This window comes from Temnothorax americanus, unplaced genomic scaffold (assembly GCF_048541705.1).
Source record: "Temnothorax americanus isolate GAGA-0224 unplaced genomic scaffold, ASM4854170v1 Scaffold7, whole genome shotgun sequence".
In the NCBI taxonomy this organism is placed as follows: domain Eukaryota; kingdom Metazoa; phylum Arthropoda; class Insecta; order Hymenoptera; family Formicidae; genus Temnothorax; species Temnothorax americanus.
The window spans coordinates 1,059,952-1,082,294 of NW_027509792.1; the positions used below are offsets into that span (position 1 = coordinate 1,059,952).

The 22,343-nt window shown below is 39.8% G+C and overlaps 1 protein-coding gene across 6 annotated transcripts in view; it reads left to right on the forward strand.

Moving 5' to 3' along the window:
- Positions 1-217: 217 nt before the first annotated feature.
- The window catches only part of LOC143906304 (inositol 1,4,5-trisphosphate receptor-like), a 42,016-nt gene continuing 19,890 nt past the window's right edge, over positions 218-22,343 (forward strand). For all 6 annotated transcript variants that reach the window (XM_077422302.1, XM_077422305.1, XM_077422304.1 and 3 more), the window contains exons 1-5: positions 218-897; positions 8,914-9,099; positions 21,217-21,287; positions 21,512-21,627; positions 22,173-22,259. In XM_077422302.1, coding sequence (XP_077278428.1) covers positions 9,002-9,099; positions 21,217-21,287; positions 21,512-21,627; positions 22,173-22,259 — 372 coding nt within the window. In that variant the 5' untranslated portion in view covers positions 218-897; positions 8,914-9,001. The remainder of the gene's footprint in view (positions 898-8,913; positions 9,100-21,216; positions 21,288-21,511; positions 21,628-22,172; positions 22,260-22,343) is intronic.

Genomic DNA, 22,343 nt, shown 5'->3' on the forward strand with positions numbered 1-22,343 from the left:
TATCTTCCCGGTGTACCGACATATCCATCGCGATGCAGGCACGCGAGAGCTCGGGATCGACCGGCGGAACGAGCGGCGCGCTCATTGACCGACCGATAATTCTTGGCGGAAAATATCGCGCCGAGGACGACGAGGACTGCAACGTCGGGCAGCAACGGAGTCGCGGGCGCCCGCGCGGCGCGGCGCGGCGACAGTCGGCGACAGTCGTGGACTGGACGGACAGTCGCGTCGGGACCACCGGGTGGTGTGGATGTGGATGTCGTCTCGCGTTTCGCGTGTCAACAGCTCGGCCGTTTCGATCGCGCCGTACGCTGCACCGTGCCAGTGACACTTGGCGGCTGCTGCTCCGCGGGGAGACACGCAGGAGCGGCGCTGAGGGAGATACATATATCTCCGTGTCGTGCATCGGCACCGTCCGTGTGCGTGAGCGCGCGCGCGCGCGGCGCGCAGTCGGCCCGCCGCCGCAAATCGCCGATCGCCGATCGCCGATCGTCGCCGTCGTCGACTTATCGCCGATTGCCGCGCGCTTCCTCTTCCTCCAGCTTCCTCGCGCTGGCAGATCGGAGGCTCGCGCGACGCCTCGTGTACGCGGTCGCCGGAATCATCGTTGAGCCTCGGAGCCTCGCGTTACGAGGAGAAGAAGAAGGCTCCGTCGAGTTTCCGCGATCGACCGGTTGTCCGCCGTCCCCGCCCGCGCGCCCGTCGCGAGGAAGAACCGCGGACCTGGACGTCAGGGCGACGGAGCGCACCGGCGGCGTTTTCGACACCTGTCGTGCAACGCGTGCGAATTTCGCCTTCGAACAACATCGGGAGCGATCTGGACAGCGCGCCGCGGAGCTCGACGCGAGGAGCCGCGATCGTCACCACCGCCACCGTCGCCGTCGCTGCCGCGAGGAAGTGAGTAAACACTTTTTGCGTTGCTTTTTTCGTTCCCCCGCGTTCTCGTCGTTCGCAGCTGACGCGCGAGGAAGGCCTGGGGCGGCCTGGGCCCCGCCGTTTCGAGTTTCGCGATGTATCGCGTCTGCCGTTTCCTCTCCCCCGCAGGCGGACGTGAAAAAAAAAAGAGGGAATCACGGAACTCTCTCGTGGCCGGACGTTCGGAAATCGCGCGCCCGCGTAAAAATATAACTCTCCACCGGGCGATTCCCGGTGAATCCCGGATCCCCCGGTGCGAGCGAGGCCCACCGGGCGCTTTATTAGGCTCCTCGGTGACGCGGCGCGGGACGCACGACGTCAACGGCGGGCGTCGCCGCGTCGGCCCGGCCGTTAAGCCGAGCGGTTGCCTTTCGATTATTATCGGTAATGAGATGCGTGCCGGCGCTTTCATTGGCCGCGTCGATCGCGCGCCCGTCCGCCGTCGCTTGGGCCCGCTTCCGAGATCGGCTGCCCGGCGTTTCCTCGCCGAGCGAGCGATGACGACGAGAATGACGCGTGCGTCCGTCGAGACACTCCGGATTGCGTCTCTCTTCGCCACACATCGCGCGCGGTCTCCGCGCGCGTGGTCGAAGACGGATTCGGATCCCGATTATCGGAGAGCCGCCGCCTCCCCCCCCCCCGGGCGGGCAATAATACGTCTTCTCTGATCACTTTTCTTCTTCCTCGCGGTACGTCTTTTCTGTCCACTTTTCCTTTTTCTCCGATCGCCCTCTTTTATCTTCGTACCTCTTGTCAAAGTCGTTTCCTCTTCGCTCTTTCGCGAACCGACGTGCGCGCGTTGGACAATCGAGACGTTCCATCTCAAAGCTGGTCTCAAAGTGGTACCGTCGCGGTCGGCGCGATCGACTCGGCAACTGCATGGTCTTTCAAAAAGTTCGACGCTTAAATCCCACTTTTAAATTCTTCGCAAAGACGAGCGGCTGCCACTGCTGCTCCAGTGTCAATATTTTCGCATCCGAAACCGGAGGAGATGTGTGTATGCACGTGCGTGTACGGGTGTGCGGATTCATTTTTACGCGAGCGTTTCAACGTGTCTAGAATTTCCTAGCTGTCGAATAAAATTGGGAGATGCAAAGCTCGACTCGAAATAAAGAGGCGATGTACTAAATACAGATTTTACGTAACGGGACAAATTTCTCAAATTAAACAATTGCGATGGACGGGAACAACAGGAGGAAGGAAAGAGAGGGGTATTTAAAGTGCGCATCATTTCCGTCGTTTATCCGCACTCCGCAGTATTTTCGACACGTTTATTATCACGTACGTGATTCCTTGTATACCCGCCCAGTCTTGACACGTACGTGAAATCTTCGCCGGTAGAAAAAAAAAAACATCCGCACATTTCGCATTCAGTGACGGACGCTTAGTTGCGGGTTCGGTTGCCATATAATAGCTCCTCGCTAGTTTTCCTGATAGCGCGTCAATGAAAACTGGAGCATTGGGCGGTCACTACGTTTAATGCCGAATGGAATCGCGTACGAGACTGATCTTTTTTTTTTCTTCTTTTTATCGCGTTTGAATTCTATAAAAATAGAAATTGAAGCGCGCAAACTGGACACGCATTTTTTTTTTAGAGAAGCACGTTTGTTAAATGTAAATTGATCGACACAAACGAATCGTTTCGATTTTATTCCGCATTTTTTCAATTTCGTATACCGCTTTTACTCGGGAAAATATGAAAATCGCGACTTCGTACTCGCACGTTTCAACGAGGTGTGAAATCTTGCCGCTGTAAGCTAATAGGACACGTATTACACCAATTTACCAGATTATCCTCTCTCGTTAGTGTTAAATCAGCTGGCACTAACGGAGATAATGCCGTTCTTTGTGGGTGACGCACGGTTCTTATTTTCGATACCGCGTATACCACGTGCAAAATATCGAGACTTCCACCCAGCTGGTCCTCCATTAACGAAGCTATATATTATTGCGTAACGACGCTTAGCGCGGTTAATCAACGTTTTGAAAGAGACACAGCGGTATTTCTCTCGAGAAAAATTATACAGGCTACCTTCCTGCGAGATAACGATAGACGCGAAGTAGGAGATTCTCGGCGTCTCGGAAGCAGAACCATGCGATTTTTTTTCTTATTTCCTATAGCGATAGAATTATCTTCGAACAGGAAAGACGTCGAGTGACGCGGAAACACGCTTATCTCTCTTTTGAAGGAGAGGTTCTTTCGATTACCGGAGTCTTCGAGTATCGATTGGCGGGTATCCGGGGGACGGCGATTCGACGGGATTTTTCATCACGCGCGGAGTTCTTGAGTGACCCCGGCGTTGGGTCGAACGTCCTCGTCGAATCCGCAAGGGTTAACGACATCGCGCGCGAATTGCTTCCTTCTTTGCATGTCCGGGTTGAGATAAGAGCACGTTGAGTGACGTTTAGTGCACTTCGGTCAAACAGGCGGCGGCAAAAACGATTAAACCGTTATACTCCGAGAATCCTATTCCGTAATATAAAAAACTGAATTAAATTTAATTGTCGACATTGCGTCGTGTATCGAGCGTTGCATTCGTGTGCGACGTTTCACACGTTGTAAACAATGCAAACGTTATACGCGGGAAAGACGACTCGAACGAATACGTAACTTCATTTTACGTCACGCTTATAATATTACGGACGTGGATGGAACAATTTGCGAAAGGCGGCACGGAGGATACGCTATGTACGTACGAAAGATGGAGACAATTTTTATGCATTTTGTTGCCCGGGAATATTTTTAGCGCGGCACACATTGGTATGGCGTTATGGCGCCAAGGCTGCATTTACTTCAAGTAGCGTTTTTTCTTGGCTGCACTATCGCCCTGCACTGCCCTGCACTACCCAATAGCGTTGCATTAATGTTGCACTAGTGTTGCACTAGTGGGCAATAGTGCAGCCAAGAAAAAACGCTAAAGGATGATATTCTCAAATGGAAAGGACATCGCACTGTGTATGAATAATTATACCTCGTCTAACGAGTTTAAAATTAGCCTTTTCAGTCCAACGCGTTTCGACATATTTTCCTACTGGCTTCTTCATTTTTTAATCGGGGCAGCATCTCGAGTTACTTGCTCGAAGCGTACGATCTGAAAAATAATCTTGAAAAAGGTAAAAAAAAAAAACGAAAAGCGACTATTCTTGTCGATATGCATAATGTATCCGGATGCATAACGTAACGGATCGCAACCTGCAGCGGTATTTCTGCCTTCGGGGTGAATTATTGTATATAAAATACGATAAAATTACGTCTCGGCGCGCCGTATATAATTTGTGTGTCGATCTTGAAAGCCGTGGCGAGAAGAAACGATTTTGCCGCGGCGAGAATGACTCTGCTGGGATCTCTCGTAGCCGATTGTGACATACCGCTCCTCCCTGTGAGAGCGCTCTTACGTAATTCATGCGAAGACCCGATATCCTCCTGCATGAAATTAGACACCGCGCATGGCTTTTGGGGGCACTCCGCGGTAGTAATCCGGGGTCAAGGTGTGTTGTGGGCCGTAATGCGTCAGGTCGAACCTCAGTCCCGGTTGACGCATAGCATACCGACGACTCTGGGATGCAAGCCCTCTTTTGCATCTGTCGCGATGGCGAACGCGCGTATAAATTACATCCTTCGGGGAAAGCAAAGCGAATCGACAGCGAATGTATCGTACGCTGAAAAATTGGTGGCTGAAGCTAACCCGGTAAGATATATATATAATATACTTTCGATTCGGCCGACATCACGATATATCGGTTCACCTATTTACGTAGCGACGTTTAATTACGTTGGTTTAGTCGAGAACTCATCAGAATACTTAATAGCCATTCGATTTCTTTCGAGCGAATCTTGACAGTTTAATGCCGGTGCTCTTATAGACTTACCGAACGGAAAGTGTACGTTCGTAATCTATCTTTCTTGACAATATACACGTTCCGTGCTATTACTTGGATCGTGGGACCTTTTTTATAGCAACGCCAAAAGTGTTCTGTTAAAAAAACTACACGATTATTATATGCCGTGCATTACGCGTCACATAATACGTTTGAGATCGCATTAGATGTCGCCGTTTAATAGCAGCGTTTTGTTCGATGAACAGCGATAGAGTAGATATAATTGCATGTCCCCTCGTACATATAGCCGTGCATCGATACGGTTTCATTAGACGATATTGATAGTCAATTGGCGGTTTATTGTCCCATGCACCACTGCATCGTTCGACGCCAAGACGGAGCGAAGCGTCTTTGTTCGCTCTTTCGTTGCGTTGTTGCAGCGTTGTTGCAACGAATTCATACAGCCACTAATATTTTTACGATGCGTCACACAAACACAAAAGATTAAAGTTTACGCCTGCAGAATTTCAACGGTAAAACCGATCAATAGCGTACTTCAATATATGAATTTACAAAATAGTCAATACACTTGTTTCAATATACGAATTGAAGAAAAACGAGATGTGAAAGAAAGAAAATTTTATAAATGGTTTTAAATCAGTAACTCTCTAATAATAATTAGTAGCGTGATATTATTAGACAGTAATTTAATACCGGAGGGTACGTACCTGCAGAACTTCAATGGCAAAACCGATCAATAACGCACTTCAATACATGAATTAAAAAAAAAAAAAAAAACAATACAGAAAAAAGAGAATTTAATAAACGGTTTGAAAATTCATCGGTAATAATAATTAATAGTAATTATAATTGATAATTAATATAATATCGCATAGTAATCTAATACTGGAATGTATAAGTATTGCTTGAACCAAGGACGTGACAATGCTGAGTCTCAAAAATATATATTAAAATAGGAATTTTTATATAAATAAAAAAAACATATATGTATACGAATAAATGGAAAAAGCGGACATCTGTTCTATCTTTCTCGAACGAATTTCTGTTGAAACAAACAGTGACACGTGACATTGCGTTGGAATTGAACAAATTCTCATGTTATGTATAAATTATATAATGTTATGTAAATTATATATAATTTATATAATATGTCGCATATAATAATATTAATAATATAATTAACATTAATTTATGTATTAATTTATTTTTAATATTATAGCATTTTTTTAATGTACATTTTGGTGATTATTACTATTATTAGTGATAACATTATTATAGTTCGGATGAGATAATCTCACATTTTTGTAATTAAAAAATACAAATTTCTATATTCTTGGCGTTTATGAAATACTCAACAGTGTTAATTATTCATTAAGACAAGTTCCTGAGATCTTCATGTACTTTGGCGCAAAGTTAATTTTGTTGATGGATTTATTTTGTTGCCGCTTATAGTACGCTTAGAAATGATAATTTCTAAAAGATACATTTATAACATTCGTGCGGTATATGTATACGACATACATGTCGTTAGAAATTCTTTTCTTTCGTGTAAGAATGTTTGGCAAAGAAAAATGTTAATATAAATTAATAGTATAATAAAACAAAAAGATCTTACTCGCGTTATCTTTTAAATTTGAGATTTGTAAATACTTAATCATTTGTCTCACGATGAAAGAATTTCCTTAGCGTGTAACGAGATTAACTTCTCTTCGCGGTCGGATTTATTTATTTTATGATTGAAACTCACAAAGAGGAAAACGGACACGCGTGACTCTTTCGTGCTTTTCTATGAATGAGATCTCAAAATAGCGCGTCGTACATCTGTGAATGAGGTAACGCATATAGATACATAAATGCAGTTGCTAGTTTTTTAAAGAAGTAGATATGTTGTGTGCCGTGTTCTAAATACAGTGCACATCAGCTATTTTTATCAGCTATTTTACAGTTCTACTTAGGAAAAATGCGCGGTTTAAAACCTACATGTAAGAGTATACTTCATATATTTTACCTCGTATTTTACTTTCTGACAAGATAGATAACATTACCTTTTGTGTAATCAACGTGAAGATAAGTGTGACATTTAGTCCGAATATGACTTTAATCCTTCGTATATATGTTTACATTTTTTTTGCCCCCTCGGAGTGTGTACGTGCGTTTGTCACGTTTGATGCTATTCCCTACCTTAAAGTATTTTAAAAAATCTGAAAACATTCACGAAACATCTGTCTACATTGTAGTTGACGATTTTATTTCGATAAACATCGTTTATTTAATACTTTCTGGCAGGCTTGCAAGTGTTACAGTTTACGAGCAGATATCATTTTGACTCGGACGCCGTAGATGTAGATCCACGTGTACAGACGGAGGGTTAATTAGAATCAATTATCGTTAATCTTTTAAAACTATTACGTTTTTTGCTTGCTTCCGTGGAATCTAGATTGCATTTTCATGTCGGATGGTGTCGTGTCGAATGGTTGTCAGTATATCACGACTCGTTTTATCGATTTCTTCTGTAAAAGTGAACCTATGACCAACGCAACGCTCACGTGCCCACGGTTATGGTTGTTTATGTGGACGTGAAGGTTAAGGGTCAATTTAATTTAAAAAGTATAGAGCTCGGACAAAGTTTGCTTCTATTTGAAGATACTCGGTTAAAGCAAATCAATTTATCGGAAAGTCGTATCGTGATTTGTCGAGAGAATATTTCTAGATGATTACAGCCGATAGGATTTCATTCTCTCGCTATGCAATACGTAACGCGGTATCTTATCTTTCATGCTGATTAAACGAAAGGATTTGATCTTTCATATAGTTTAATTAAAAAATTGCAGCGATACGGAAGTCGCTATTAAAATCTTTACTTATATATATGCATCCAGCCCTGATGGTGCTATTTATCTGATATATATACATATTATTTACTTGATACCTGTTATTTTATTTATCTGATATAAAGATTTTTTGCACATGGAGTAAAAATCAAAGACATATTTAAATATTTGTGTCGTAAAGAATATGCGTACATACGCATATATCTGTTTTTTCTATTTAATATTTAAGATCTTAGAGAGAGAGAGATGCACGTGTGAAGGAATTTAACACATTCCTGTAGCGTTTATAGCCATCAGAAACAAATAATTCTAATTGCCACGCGCAACAAACTTCGAATAATGTCTCGCGGCGTGCAATTGAGATTGCTGCGTGGAATTTCTGTTCGCGTTGATGAGAGAGGAAAAAAATCTCACGACCCGGTTACAGCATCGTCTCGGATCTATCAGATAGATAACTTCATCTATCAATTTGCGGTGGCACCATTGAGCAATTAAGTCTCGTTTGCCGGTTGCGCCTATACGCCGCAGTCGTGCGCGCTATATTTCTGCGTCCAAAATAATTTCTTTAAAGTAATAATATTCTACGTAATTTTTTTCTTTTAAGGAAAATTTATAAATCTAATGATGAACAGAGTGGACAACGCGAAAGTGTGCGGCTTGCGAGATAAGAGACTTGATTTACAAGAGTAATAAACGAGCGTTAGAAAAATATTTAGACGTTCTGTTTATAAGAGCGTACAATGTTTGTTGTTGCATTTTTGGAATTTACGTTATGAGAAGTCACGTTCCGGTACCTTATTCTTCGAACCTGCATGTGCGTTTCTTGAGCAAACACAATGGCGGAATGCACGTTTCATACAAAAATATTCTCTGGAGGATTGCAATTTGGAAGCCTGTTAAATTATTTTTTCACTTTGATAAAAGAAATATCGGATCCTATATATGATATATAAGAACAGAAATAATTTTAACAAATATTATATTTCTTTAATATATATATTTTTTATATTGTATTATATTTATATGTTTATATATTAATTAGTATTTGTAATACAAATCCTTAAATTTACACGGAATTTATAAACAATTCCCTACAATTTTAGAAGTGCCTCAAAATAATACTCTCAATTTAACACGTATGATTTCGTATTCATTACTATTCGATCATACAGGCATTATTGTTGCAAAATAAAAATAAAAATATATTCTGTAATCGCATTTTTTCTCGGATATTGGATAATTTGAATGGAAACTATTTTGATTATTTATATTGCATGACCGCACTCTCTTCGATTGCTCTATAATGATTGTTTATTTCTCCTATCAGGTACAGCCATGAATAATTCACTCGGCTGAAGCGGCCAGGAGTTTCTCCGAATTCGAGGCACCGAGAGAGACTCCGAGGACCAATCAAGATGGGTGAGCTTGTAGGATCCGCGAGTTTCCTTCACCTCGGCGACATCGTCAGCCTCTACGCCGAGGGAAATGTGTCCGGGTTTCTTTCCACGTTGGGGTAAGTGAGAGATGAACAAAATAGAATTTCTAAAGGAATCAAGTATCTAATATGAAATGTTTGTCGGCTATTATTTAATCGAGCTGCAACGCAGTGACAACTTTAGCATGATCTCCGCGCCGCGAGTATTTTCATACTTCGGTTTCTCGCGCGAGAAAACGTCGGCAGGAATTTTTGTTTGATGTTTGCTCTTTCGAGAAGAGAGCCCAAACATACATGTTTTATATGTACGTTATGGAGGGAAACATCAAAGAAATTTTAGACCACGTTCAGCTGCATGTAGAAAATCGTATGCAGTCGATGATAACGTTTCAACAGCATTGCATCTCTCGTTTATACTCGTAATTAACGAAGAGTTTGAATTAAAGACATACATTTCATGGCATATGACGAACGAAATGAAATCGTTGGCATGTACGTTGAATAGCGGATTATAAAAATCAAGACCATTTTTTGGCATAGGTTTTTGCAGAATTTTTTCCTGCCTCGAATTTAATATTCTTATTTCTTTATGCGCAAATGTAAAACTCGAGAAAAATTTACATTATTATCATGCGAAAATGTATTAACGTATGAATCGAACTCAAAGTTCACTCTTTATAATCAGATTGCTGCATATAACGGAAATATCTACGTTACATTTTCTAAGGCGAAGTTTCAAGTGCGCCGAAGTCTTATTGTTAATAGGTTGCGGCATTTAGGCAGATTCAAAAGCCAGACATTCTTGCAGAATGTAGATCTTATTCATATTCCGAGCACCACGAGTTCCTGACCTTAGATATTTATCTATTTGGGCTGTTTACATCCTCCGTTCGAGGTAACCGACTTTATCATTTCCGCGATTCCCCTATCACTCTGATTTCAAGCGTACTGACTGTACATCGAAAGTTGAAGTTTTAAATTGCAACACTGTGACTTACAGTACGTATTATTATGTGAAATTCAATATTGTAAAAGGGTAGAAAATGTAATTATTAGCGTTGCGACGTTCTTTACGTTGTGAAAGTTAAAGTTTCCTGATGACGTAACATCTTTCGCATTATTTTAAAATGTTTTTTAATTAAAGACTGTGTGAAAGACGATATGCAGGATTTTTTGTGTAACGTATTGGAAGGAAAGGAATAGGAAGATAAAGTTTATCTTCTTTCGACATAACGAGTTAGTTGCATAATCTTATCATGCGTATCTTTGAAGTGACCACATGGGTTTTATATTGTAAACACTTAATAATATATTGTTATCATTGCCGAGTGAAAACAATAATCGTACGATTATTTATCACGTTACACGTATTTACGTTTTATGCTTATTGTTAGATCGCGCGACTTCTAGTAATACAATGGTTTCATAAAAGCTCGTAGTAGATTTGGTATCAAGATACTTTTTTTTTTTCACGCAACAAGTACCGCACAGAAACGAGATTGTATTTGCTTACACCTGTTTATTCGTCACGCACTGTTTCGACAGAAAAGACTGCGTTTTATGTGCATTATACGTTCTAACTTACATATTAGCGGAAGAAACCTTTACTCTTAGATCTGTAAAATATCTGTTCCAGAATTGCCTTTTTAGTTTTAAGTATTAGTAATTAAAGCAAAAATATTGTCAGTGGTTAAGCAAAATTATGATTTTTCTATGTTTTAATGTTGAAACATTGTGGAAGAACTTTGGATATTAAAAAATTTCAATAGAATAAAATAAAATTTTGTCTGTAAATGTTACGGCATGTTGAGATCGCGATTTTTAATTAGTTTTTTAATTAGAGTTTTAGTTTAACGTAAGTATAATCTAACGATTCGTTGCAATGCACTTAATATTGAAAATTGCAACAAATATTGACTTGCTATAAAATCTCTTAGCAAGAGAAACGTTAACTCGAATTACTTTTGTATGTGTTTCGTAATTTAAGCCTTCACACATACATTCATACATACACGTTCTCGTATAAGTGACATTAAAAATTCTTTTGTACACGTTTCTATAGAAAGACTTTACGAAACTTGGAAACTTTTACAAAAAAGAGGAAATTATTATATAAGAGGAAATTATTAACGTCACATCAAACGCATCATGTATTTCTATACAATATTTATCGCTGAAAAATCTCACCTGGCTCTTTCAAGTTTTTTTTTCCGTGTCACACGCGTCAATTACAGTTTGACGTTTTTGACAGGCGTCCAATCAGCCCCGCCGACAAATTTATGGAAATTTATAATGTTAACTGTACTTATCGCGTGCAGAAGTTTCATCTTCCTCGCTGAGAGATCGGGGCGTGTCTAAGGGTGTAAAGTTTCTTCCGCGTTACACCTGAGGGAACAGCGTTAAAGCGAGAGAGCCTCGCGAAGTTCCCACGTCAATATAGGTTCCGCCGGCACAGGCATATTATTAAATTCGCACCTGCGTATAAAGCTTCGCGATCGATGAGCAATTATTTCGCTCGACTTTAGTATAACGTCGCCATGGATGTGTATTACTCGCGCACTAATGAACCCGATGAGCCGACGTCACGCGGACGTCGGGTAATAAGGCAGGATCGCTCTTTGTGTCCCGACGTTGTTGCTGAGCTCGCGTACTCAACTGCGCAGATTTCCCTCAAAAGGGTGGTACGCGCGGCGTGGCGTTAAAATACCTACCTTCGAACCGACATCCTCGATCTTGCCCTGATTATGAACCGGATAAAATATAAATGGCCAGAGAGACACGACACGCGTAATGAACGATGAATGAGTTTTGTATCGATTATTGCTAATATGAATATAATAACGGCTGCCGCCGCCGGAATACGGCGAAATTTGCGCGATGTTTTTTTGTTATTTCTCATCAGCGGCTATTCACTGTGTTTATTTAAAAGCGAAAATGGCTTTTTTAGCAGCGAGAAAAGCGATTCTGCATATACACCGTTTGGCAAACATTTGTATGCGGCAGTCGAAGTATTTTAGCCTGACCGACGCGTGCTAGCTAGCCGTGAAGAGAGCGAGCTGGTTTTAAAACATACAAATGCTGTTTTGTTATTATCCGCCAGAGTATTAAATGCGAATATCTGATAAAGAAACATTTTCGAAATTATCCTCGTTAAACATATCTGCAATCTTTTAATGCTCGCTGATTCATGTTTTTGTCGGCTTCCGTAAGCGGAGAGGATTATAGAGATTATAAATCACAATACTTTGATATCTTCCTTAGTCTGCATTTTTGCCAACGTAATGTTAACACTTCCAGATTTATCTAGACGGAGTTCACACAGCGGCGTAATCATGCGTACACAGCTAAAACAGCTATTGACCAAAAATGCGGAAAATGCGTGACCGGTCGATTTTTCTGGACGTAGTTTACGCAGCTATACGCAATTTACAATCCATGCAGGCTAGATTTTTGACCCATTTGCAGCGTCGCTTTTATTGCTTCTCTTTCAATTTTATTTCTGTTGTTGTCGAACGTTACTCATAAACGCTTATCGGTTTCCCGAAGATGTTGTCTCCCGCGATTCGATTGATAGTTCCGCGAAAGTTTCCCTTTATCTGCGAAGTAAATAGATTGACTGAATATATGGTGGATAATATGCGCGACAATGCGATGTCAAGTTAACACTTTGATTACCACAATGCGGTCATCCATGCATGATCATCCGACTGGCGCCTGACTTTTGTCTGACTGGCGTCAGGCGTTATCAAAATTTTTTAAAACATTAGTAAAAACCATAAATACCATGTAATATGACATTTTGAATGGCTAGATAATAGCTAGATAATAACGTAAAAAAATGTACAATATTCAACACATGTCTATCTCTTAAGAATATATTCTTATTTAATCATGTTATACTTTTATCACGCTTATGATAATTCAACTGTGGCCTACATAGTAAAAACATACCCAAATTCGCTGGGCAGGCAATGTGTTAAAGTGATTAGATAAGCAATCGTTGTATCAATAGCAATTGAGCAAAGAGCGAGCTACCGTTTAAATTTGAACGTGTCAATCGTTGCCCGCAGAATTTCGCCGGTGGTGAATCGTGATAGAAGCGATGTGCGCGTGCGACGCTATAAAAATTCGAACGTTTGGGAGTGGCGTGGCGGCGTTGGGAAATAAAAGGCGAAAAAGAGAAAAAGGAAGAAGGCGAGACAATCTTTTTACATAATGGATCACGTACGAGAGCATCATCACGTGTTCTCGAAACCACGGACGTATATTTTCGGACGCCATGACTCGCGCGACGGACAGGACTCGCCCCGTCGCGTCGTCGTTCGCTCACGAGGTCTCGTAAACTCGCGGTTGTTTTGCGCGGGCTTTCACAGAGGCCTCGCTCATACTTTATCGTCGTTTGATGCTGGTGAAACACTCGCGGTAAATATCCTCTCGACGATCCGCGGAAGGAGCAGCAGGGATCCATCCATTAGACGCGTTTCGGTGATATATATCGCGGAAATAGGTCGCGTACACACATTTCGCCCAACCCCCGCTAAAACCGTGCGCTCATGAATGAATACCGCGCTCCGCGCTCTCAAGATCGCGGTGATCTTATCGGTTCAGAGGCAGCATTTAGAGAGAGGATTTAAAACGTATCGTTCTCTGATTTTCGTGCGTTTAATATTCGCACAAAAGCGAACGACACCGAAAATATCGATTTCATATTTATCTTTGTGCAATCGAGAGGGATTTTATTTTAGGGAATAACGTTGAAGCTCCACTCTTTTCCACACAATTAATTAAAAATAATATTGGGACATATATTGTAAAATCGACAAAAAATTGTCGTATTTTATAGAAACAAAACATTAAAATACAATAAAAATCGTGTTTATTTCACAACCGAGGTTTTATTTTATCTTATTTTACGTACAAGCCCTTATTGAATGTTTTATCTATGTTCTCTATTTTTCTTTTAATTTGTCACGAAAATGAATATTCATGATTTTGATTGTTTGTATTGTTCCGAAAGAAGAAAAATCTCTTCGTAATGTTTTGTTTTACTTTTCAGCTGCAGATAACATCCGCGTCAAAGTTTAATGGTACGCTTTAAGTTTTAAAGATATATTCATTGATTCAGTCTTTTTAAACGTTTAGCTTTACCGCGATCGCGCACGCAAGGATCACGCAAGTATAGGTATGCAAACATGCGATGAGGGACGCGTTGCATGCCGCCTTTCACTTTCCTAATTATCGCGTTCCGTTACAACGTGACTTGAATACGAAATTGATCGAAATGAGAGAGCGCGAGTCTCGATACCGGCCATGATCTTCCGGCGCGCGCTAATGAAAAGGCCCTAATTTGTGACTCGATAAATGCGTCGGCGCGCGAAATCATCGGTAATAACTGTCACGGGCATCCGCAGTATACTCGCTTTATTCCGGGGGATTTAATGACACTGATGACAGGACTATTTCCAGAAGTGCGGTTATAGCAGTGATGAGATTGCCCTTATTCTCCGACCGCGAGCAGGTGAATCTCGTTAAATTTCGTGTTCTGTTATGTGCCGCAATTGCTATCGTAGAATTTTTAGATTATTAATAACCTTGAAACTTCTTCGAAATAATTCCCTAAATAAATAATGTTTTATAGTATTGTATCCTTAATATATAATATTAGACCTTCGTTACGCTATTTCCGTTGAAACCTTAACTTTTTAAGAATGGATATTTTAAGCGAGCCTTATCGCGCAAGACGCAAAAAAGAAGGAAAAATAAGCTACTTATTCAAACAAAATTTTAATTAGAATTGGAATTTTTTATTTAAAAAATTATGTAAATAATAAATTCGAATTTTGTTTTATTATTGGAATGTAATATTATGGCAGTATTAAAACATACTGCAAAGTATAGTGTGGCTTATTTGCCACGCCCATGTTTAAAAGGTTAAAAATAGGAAGTAGTTTCTTGTCGAACAACTTCTTCCCGAAATTAAATTGTCCGACACAGCTATGATAGGCCTTTCTTTTATTCCGGTTTTTTTTATTACTAAATTTTATCCGATTTTTATCCCCTTTTCTAAAGATTTTTTCTTTAAAATCAATCTATACTTTGATATTAGGACACATATCGTATTATCTGGTTATGATTACGTTAACACAAAACTGCGCTGCTTATTAAACGAAGATTCCCGTCTTGGGTTCAGTCATTCTTCTCGTCAGTAACTTATGGATAATGAACGAATCTTCGACTCAGCATACTATACTTTACTGCAATCTGGCTTGCCTGTATCATAGTCTGAATAATTCTTAATTAAAAAGGAAAGTGTTCCTCAACGTTTGCTTGTCGCGTGTAACAGGTTTGAGGTATCACGAACTGCGGTGGCATTAGAGAACAAAACTTTGTATATACAGTTCGACGATGGATTTCCCATACATCACCCAAGTTGGTCACGTGGCCATCGGTATAATAATTTAGAGATTAGTAATTTGCGCGCGATCGATGTGTCACTTGCGTTCGAACTCGTAAAGATGATATTCGCGAGCTGATATAGCGTCACGCCGACACACAAACACATACGCTAAAAATTTTATATATAAAGCTCGTTGAGATTGTAGAATTTTACAAAGTCCGAACCGATTTTGCCGCTGGTGTAATATTCACATATAGCCTGGGCAAAACGCGAATTATGCAAGATCAATCTCTAAAGATATGATACATCGCGAGTTTACATCGTCGCTTCGATATATTTCAGTTATTTCACACACATACTTTTGATATAATCAACTTTTTATATATATTAAGTAAGTCATGACCGTTAAGTTGATAATTATCAAGTAAATAGAAATGTGCCAATATATGGTCAAGTTGAATCTTTTGTGCTTAATAATATTTTTTGCGTGAATTTATTTACATTTTTCGCTTCACAAACCACACGCCATTACTGTCGGTCTTGAAACGCAGTCTGCAGTTGAAGCTAGAGATTATTACAATTGCATAATTAAATTGAGAATCAATTTAAGCTTTTTTTATACACTGTGCTTTTTACATATCGTAAATCGTATATAATCGATAATTCCGAGATATTAGTCGCGCGACGTGTTGGCTGTTATGCCGGATGAATTTGTAACGATCATTAATTCGTATTGTCACTTCAATGCCTAAACCAGTTTGTTCCAGAACTCGTTATGATTGTGCCTTTTGACGCACGAGCACCATAAATCAGCGGTATAATAATTCCGGGATGCTGTACGCGCGCGCGCGCATAATACGACCATCACTCGACATGAGTTTGCGGCATTTATGTTTATTCACAATACCAGCACTGCGGTAGCATTATGTTGTTTCGTATGTGCAATTGTTACGAGTCGAGAGCTTGCTACGAGTATAATTTCGTAATATTGTTCACGCAGAAAGATCGTGATGCGTGATAAATTTACGAGATTTCCGCGACGTGTAAGTCATGTAATGGTCTTGTAAGAATTGCGTTGTTTTACATACAGTTATTACGCATCGCGAGCTAACGTTTCGCGTTTCGCCAAGATGTAACAATCTCGTGGCATTGTACACACGAGAGAAGCGTCGCGCAAAATCAATCTGCGGCGTTCGCGCGCGCAGGGTTCACTCAATTTCGCGAAATTGATACGAGCCGAATGTATATATAGATAACGTGATATGCAATTTGTACTCGTTGCATGCTCGTCGCGATCGACCGATTTCGACGTTGTTGATAGAACTAATTCCCATTTCTCTCGTGACGCAACATCCCGATTCCGCGTGCATTGCACCTGTCACTCGCGTCGCGATGACAACCGATGCGGTAACTGGTCACAGATGAAAGGGCCGTTAATTAATTCCCAAGCGACGGTTGCAAAAACAACAGCGGAATCAGGCGCGAAAATAATTACCAGCGAACTCGCGTTGTAAATTCGCGAGTTTAATTTTCCGAGCGTGTACCTAATGTTGCACTTTCATCGATCAGCACGCGATGTATTTCGGGCCGTGTCTCTTCGTCTTCACCCTGCTTCTTCCCTGGCTTTGTGCGAGTATTTTATAACGTTGTTATATCGGAAGTTGATAAAAAGGGGCTTATGTATTACTACGCATTATCATGCGCGCGCTATATAAATACGGAAACGTTTTTAAGCATTGTCTGTGCGTTATTTGGCGTTTTTATTACCGCTCCCCGGCTTCGCAGTGACGATGAAGATGTTTATTAACGGCTTAAGCGGATTTGTAAATTCTTATGCTGATTTACGAATCGTAATTTAGTATATCTTCTGATTGTACGCAAACGCACGTATCTAGACGTAAATTGATTGCATTACGCATATTTATATACACGGAGAAAATTTTATATTAAATTTTACTATGCTGTCGCACCAACTGCGGACCATCGAGACGCCCAAGTTTATATGCTATAGTCTTATAGTAAAATTACTATGTTCATAGCATTTAGTGCTACGATCATAGCATTATTATAGCATTGAATGCTATGATCGTAGCATATAAGACTATAGCATTTAAACTTGGGCGTCTTGATGGTCCGCAGTTGGTGCGGCAGCGTAGTAAAATTTAATATAAAATTTTCTCCGTGTATTCATGGCAGAATCCCGAATTACCATATTACTCGAGCTACCGTAGAAATTTTACTCATTTGGGTATTATAATAAATGGTCATGGTAATTGGTCGCGAATGCATCATCTGTTCTATTGTTTTGCGCGGTTTTACATTAATTACATCGGGTATGCGAGGGATGCTGTTTCTCGTTTCGTTGCTGCGGGCAGCAATTACGCATTTTGATTGCGTCGCTTTTAAAATCATGGAAAGAGCTTTCAATTTTTTTTTAATATTTATCAGGCGGCTTCGACAGATAAAAACGCGGGAACGTCGCGTTGTATCTCGATCGCCTAAAGAATTTATATTTTTATATTTGCAATTTTGCGCACGCCCGAGTTGCTCGCCTTCCGCTTCATTTCTGATACTCCAACAACAAACACAGCATCAACTACACGGTGACACAACGGTGATCCTCTTGTAATCCCAGCTGCGCTCGATGCGGAGCAGCAACGGTGTGACACGGTGTCGCTAGAAATAACAATATCGGATTTTGTACATGTGTACGTGTGTGTTATCCCATAGTCGTCATAGCGTCTTCTGATCTAAATAATATTCCGAGTTATGCTCGCTTTGGGAGTCGCGTCTCGTCTGCTGAAACCGGCTATTTTCTCGTTTTCCACTCTTGTATTACGTACTACGCTAAAAAATCATTCTTCCGTTTAAAGTAATTACGACGTCTGTTGCAGCTTTGTTTCCAACAGCTTTGTTACTCACGCAGACGTTGTTAAATCGCACTACGATATTTCAAGGCCGATGAGTATTCTACGTGGTATATTAATATTCGCAATATTGTGGGCAGAAATAGATTTCTTGAAGAACGTGGCAAAGAAGAAGCAAGGAAGAACTATCATATCTTTATGTTGCGTACAATATTTGTGATATAAACATATGCATATACATATAATGATGCAAATACCGAAATCTAAATCGTGATGCATTCAAGAAGTTTATCTAAAAAAAAATCTTTATTACTTAACTTAGAGAGATAAGACGAAATAAAATCCTTTTTTAAAAATTAATTTTTCCGTTAACATTGCCATCGCAATCCAATTACGAAGCCGCACTTCTTGAGAAACACGAAGCAGCATGACTTTACCCGTAAAAAGACTAAAAAGCGAGAGCACTGGATATCTTTTGCGTTGGATATCTGTTTTGACCCGTTATGTAAGACGGAGCAAATTCGTGTTTTATTCCCCGCGGCGGCTTCGGAAACGCCAAAGCGGCGTTAATCACGACGACGCAAAGCGCCGCCGTTAATCACGCCAAGTACACACGTATTTGCGGCCATGTGCCACAGACACGCACAACGGTGCACACGGGAGTTCTCTCCCTGTATGTTTGCACACCGAATAGACGGAGATTCTTCGTTGGCGACCCGAGTGCTCCGACTTTCTATCCTACAATTCATCTATTGTTTCGGCGGCTTCGCTGCCGGGAGGTCGTTCAAAGTGTTCCATCATTCGACACGTTCCGTTCAAAGCGAAAAGGATCAATAAATCGTCGACTGTACACCCGCGAGCGAGAAAATCAATCGTAATTAATTGGAGCGGTTTTGCGAAGAGCACCTGTGCAATTATATTATTTTGTTATAATAAACAAATTTAATTAAAATTAAAATTGCGAATGCCCTGTGAAATTTTAGCACGAGCGAGCTTGATGCTTCAAATCTTTATACTCTTTATTACTCTTTATACTCTTTATATACTCTTTATACTTACTATCAATTTTGCTGTATAAAGGCAGGTAGAAAAAGAACGTATGTAAACGCAATTTGCATCATGCTGATATTTTCCGCGAGATTGTTACTGATACATAAAATATTGCTTGTCGTTTTTCTCTGAAAGATTTTGGATTATTTTTATATATTTTATTAATTTTTACTTATCTACATTGTTCTATGAGACATTTAAATTATCTTTAAGTATATATAATTTATACTTGTTACATCTGCCTCTCTTATTAATGTCGAGAAGTATACTATTTAACATCTTCTCTTGTCTGTGGATTTGTCTGTGGTGAGATATGAATCGCGAATAACTTTCTTGTTGCCTTTCAACTTGCGAGGAGTTTACCTTTGCCGGGAGAAGCCTAATCGCAATCTTGTTAGCAAGTCAGAAAAGCTTATATTCATACATATATATACTTAGTAGTTAACAAACAACATTGTTAGCGGTTATTAGAAAACAGTTTATTAATTTGAAAACGCAGTTTTCAGATCGACGAGGAAAAATGCGATTGGACGATTAATGAATGTTAGCGGTAAACGATTAATGCCAATGCAGCTCGATAAGAGCTATAATTTACATTTCGAAAATTATATCTTGATACACACACACACACACAGCTTACAATACGTATTTAATTAATAAATTATTAATTGACGTGATATTTAGCGCGCGCTCGTTATCTTAATTATTGGCTTCTGTATAAACCCAGATAAGCGAGCGATGATATCTCGATTTGTACTAAATTGAGTCGCAGTCCGAGTATGCGATAGTTGCAAGCTTTTCACGCTGTTATTTCTGAGCGACGTCGGATATATCACGTTTCCGTGTAAATTTTAAAGCACACTTATTAATCCGAGTTTCTACAAAGTTTCTAATTATTCATCTCGGGTTCCTGCGCGACTATATTATGCAAGACGTGAGATCATCTTTACGTCCTATTAATGTGAGATACGCCGATCAATAGCTCGCTTGGTGTCTACCGAGTTGCGATCGCGCCTTTGTCACTGTAAAATGACGTTCTACTTCGACATTTCCATTGTAACTTTTTTCCCGCGGAACGCTACGATAAATCATATATACGATGTGTGGCGTATAATAAAAAAATTGAATTCGCGAATAAATAAAACGCGAATGATAAAACTTTACGATGCATCGTGATATATAAAAACAGAATGCAGCAGAGAATATATGTTATAGGGTAGATTTTTCTATTTTACAGATGTCTTGCGACTTTTATAGCAGCAAAGAAATGCTCTTACGGCAATTTTTTGCGCATGATTGATGACGTACGATATGAAATCTCTCTTCCTCTCTCTCTCGCTCTTTCTCTCTCTCTTTTTCTCTCTCTTTCTTTGACGCAATGCTTTAAAGCTGCCAGGCAGAACAAGCCAGGACCTACCTCAATATCGACCTATCCTATATCGCTGTTTCACCTCGCCCGGACCACATTTATTTAACGATGGTTTGCCCGCAATGTTGGTATTGCATAGCTGTAAAGCCGGAGGTGTGGCTATTATGTCTATTCCACGCTGGAACTTCGTGTATTATCAGTGTTACGTGATAATATGCTATTGCGATATGATTAGGCTAATCACTGCAAAAAAAGTGAAAAGCGCGAAGTTAATGCGTGATAAATATTTAAAGAATATATTTTCTTTTTATGTAGTACAATTGTGTGCTAATAATTGCTTTGCTTTTCGAAAAACGCGACGTTTAATTTACATTATTTTCTGATAAATAAGAGACTTCATGAAATAAATTTCTTTATTTGTGTTGTTTCAAAACGATTAATATATTTAATATACTTATATCTTGCGCATATTTTTTTTTTTTTGTTAGTTTGGCAATGTATATTATTTTCAGGCTGGTCGACGACAGGTGTGTAGTATGTCCTGAAGCTGGAGATTTGTCGAATCCACCGAAGAAATTCAGAGGTAATTTACACTTTTTAAACGTCTTTATTTTTGCTTTTTGATTGATTCTTTCTTTTTTAATTAACATCATATTATATATAAGTAGGTAAATATATTAATAAATTTATTGGCAATTTTTCTGACATATAATTTTTTTAAACGTTATTATGCCGCGAAAATTAAAGCAGACAATGTTGGAGTAAACATGAGAAATACCGAGCGATAGCAATCGTTGACTTTTTTAGATTGCCTCTTCAAAATATGTCCTATGAACCGGTATTCCGCCCAAAAGCAATTCTGGAAGGCAGCGAAACAGAGTGCGAGTTCGGGCACTGATGCCAGCTTGCTCAAAAGACTTCACGTAAGTATGCGGAAGATGCTACACTATTTAAATTCACGATTTAAATTCATTCACAATTAATTAAAGATTACAGGAAAAATACACTCATACAAGCATATTCTTCTTATATAAAGTTGGAAACGGTAGATTTATTAACATACGATGCGTCTGAAGGGTAAATAAATGCGTGATGACTGATGAACATTAACACTCCCATATAGAGTGTTTATATAGATACGGGGATAGCTAACCGGTTCTTAATGTTATGACCAGTTTACTGATTATTTAATCGAGTGTTTTTACTGTGTATTAAACTGTGCGTTATATTGTGTACGCTTAATTGTCTCTGATTCTTTAGGTTTTGAAATTAAAAGGAAGATATATCTTATATATGTATCTCGACATAAATTATATTGTTTTGCAATTTATCTACGGTAGTTTTTAGTAGTTGATAATCACACCAGTTTAAAATACGTAACACTGCTGTTGGGTTTTTAATAGCGTTACGCAAATGTATCTTTTATTTTCCACGATTGCCATTTAATGGGAAATAATTTTTATCTCAGCATGCGGCCGAAATCGAGAAAAAGCAAAATGAGACTGAAAACAAGAAACTGTTGGGCTCCGTGGTTTCCTACGGTAACGTCGTCCAGGTAATAAAATAAAAATCTTTTCTTCCTAGAAGGAAAATCCGTTGCAAATGACATTATTTTATTATTAAAGTATATCTTGAACGC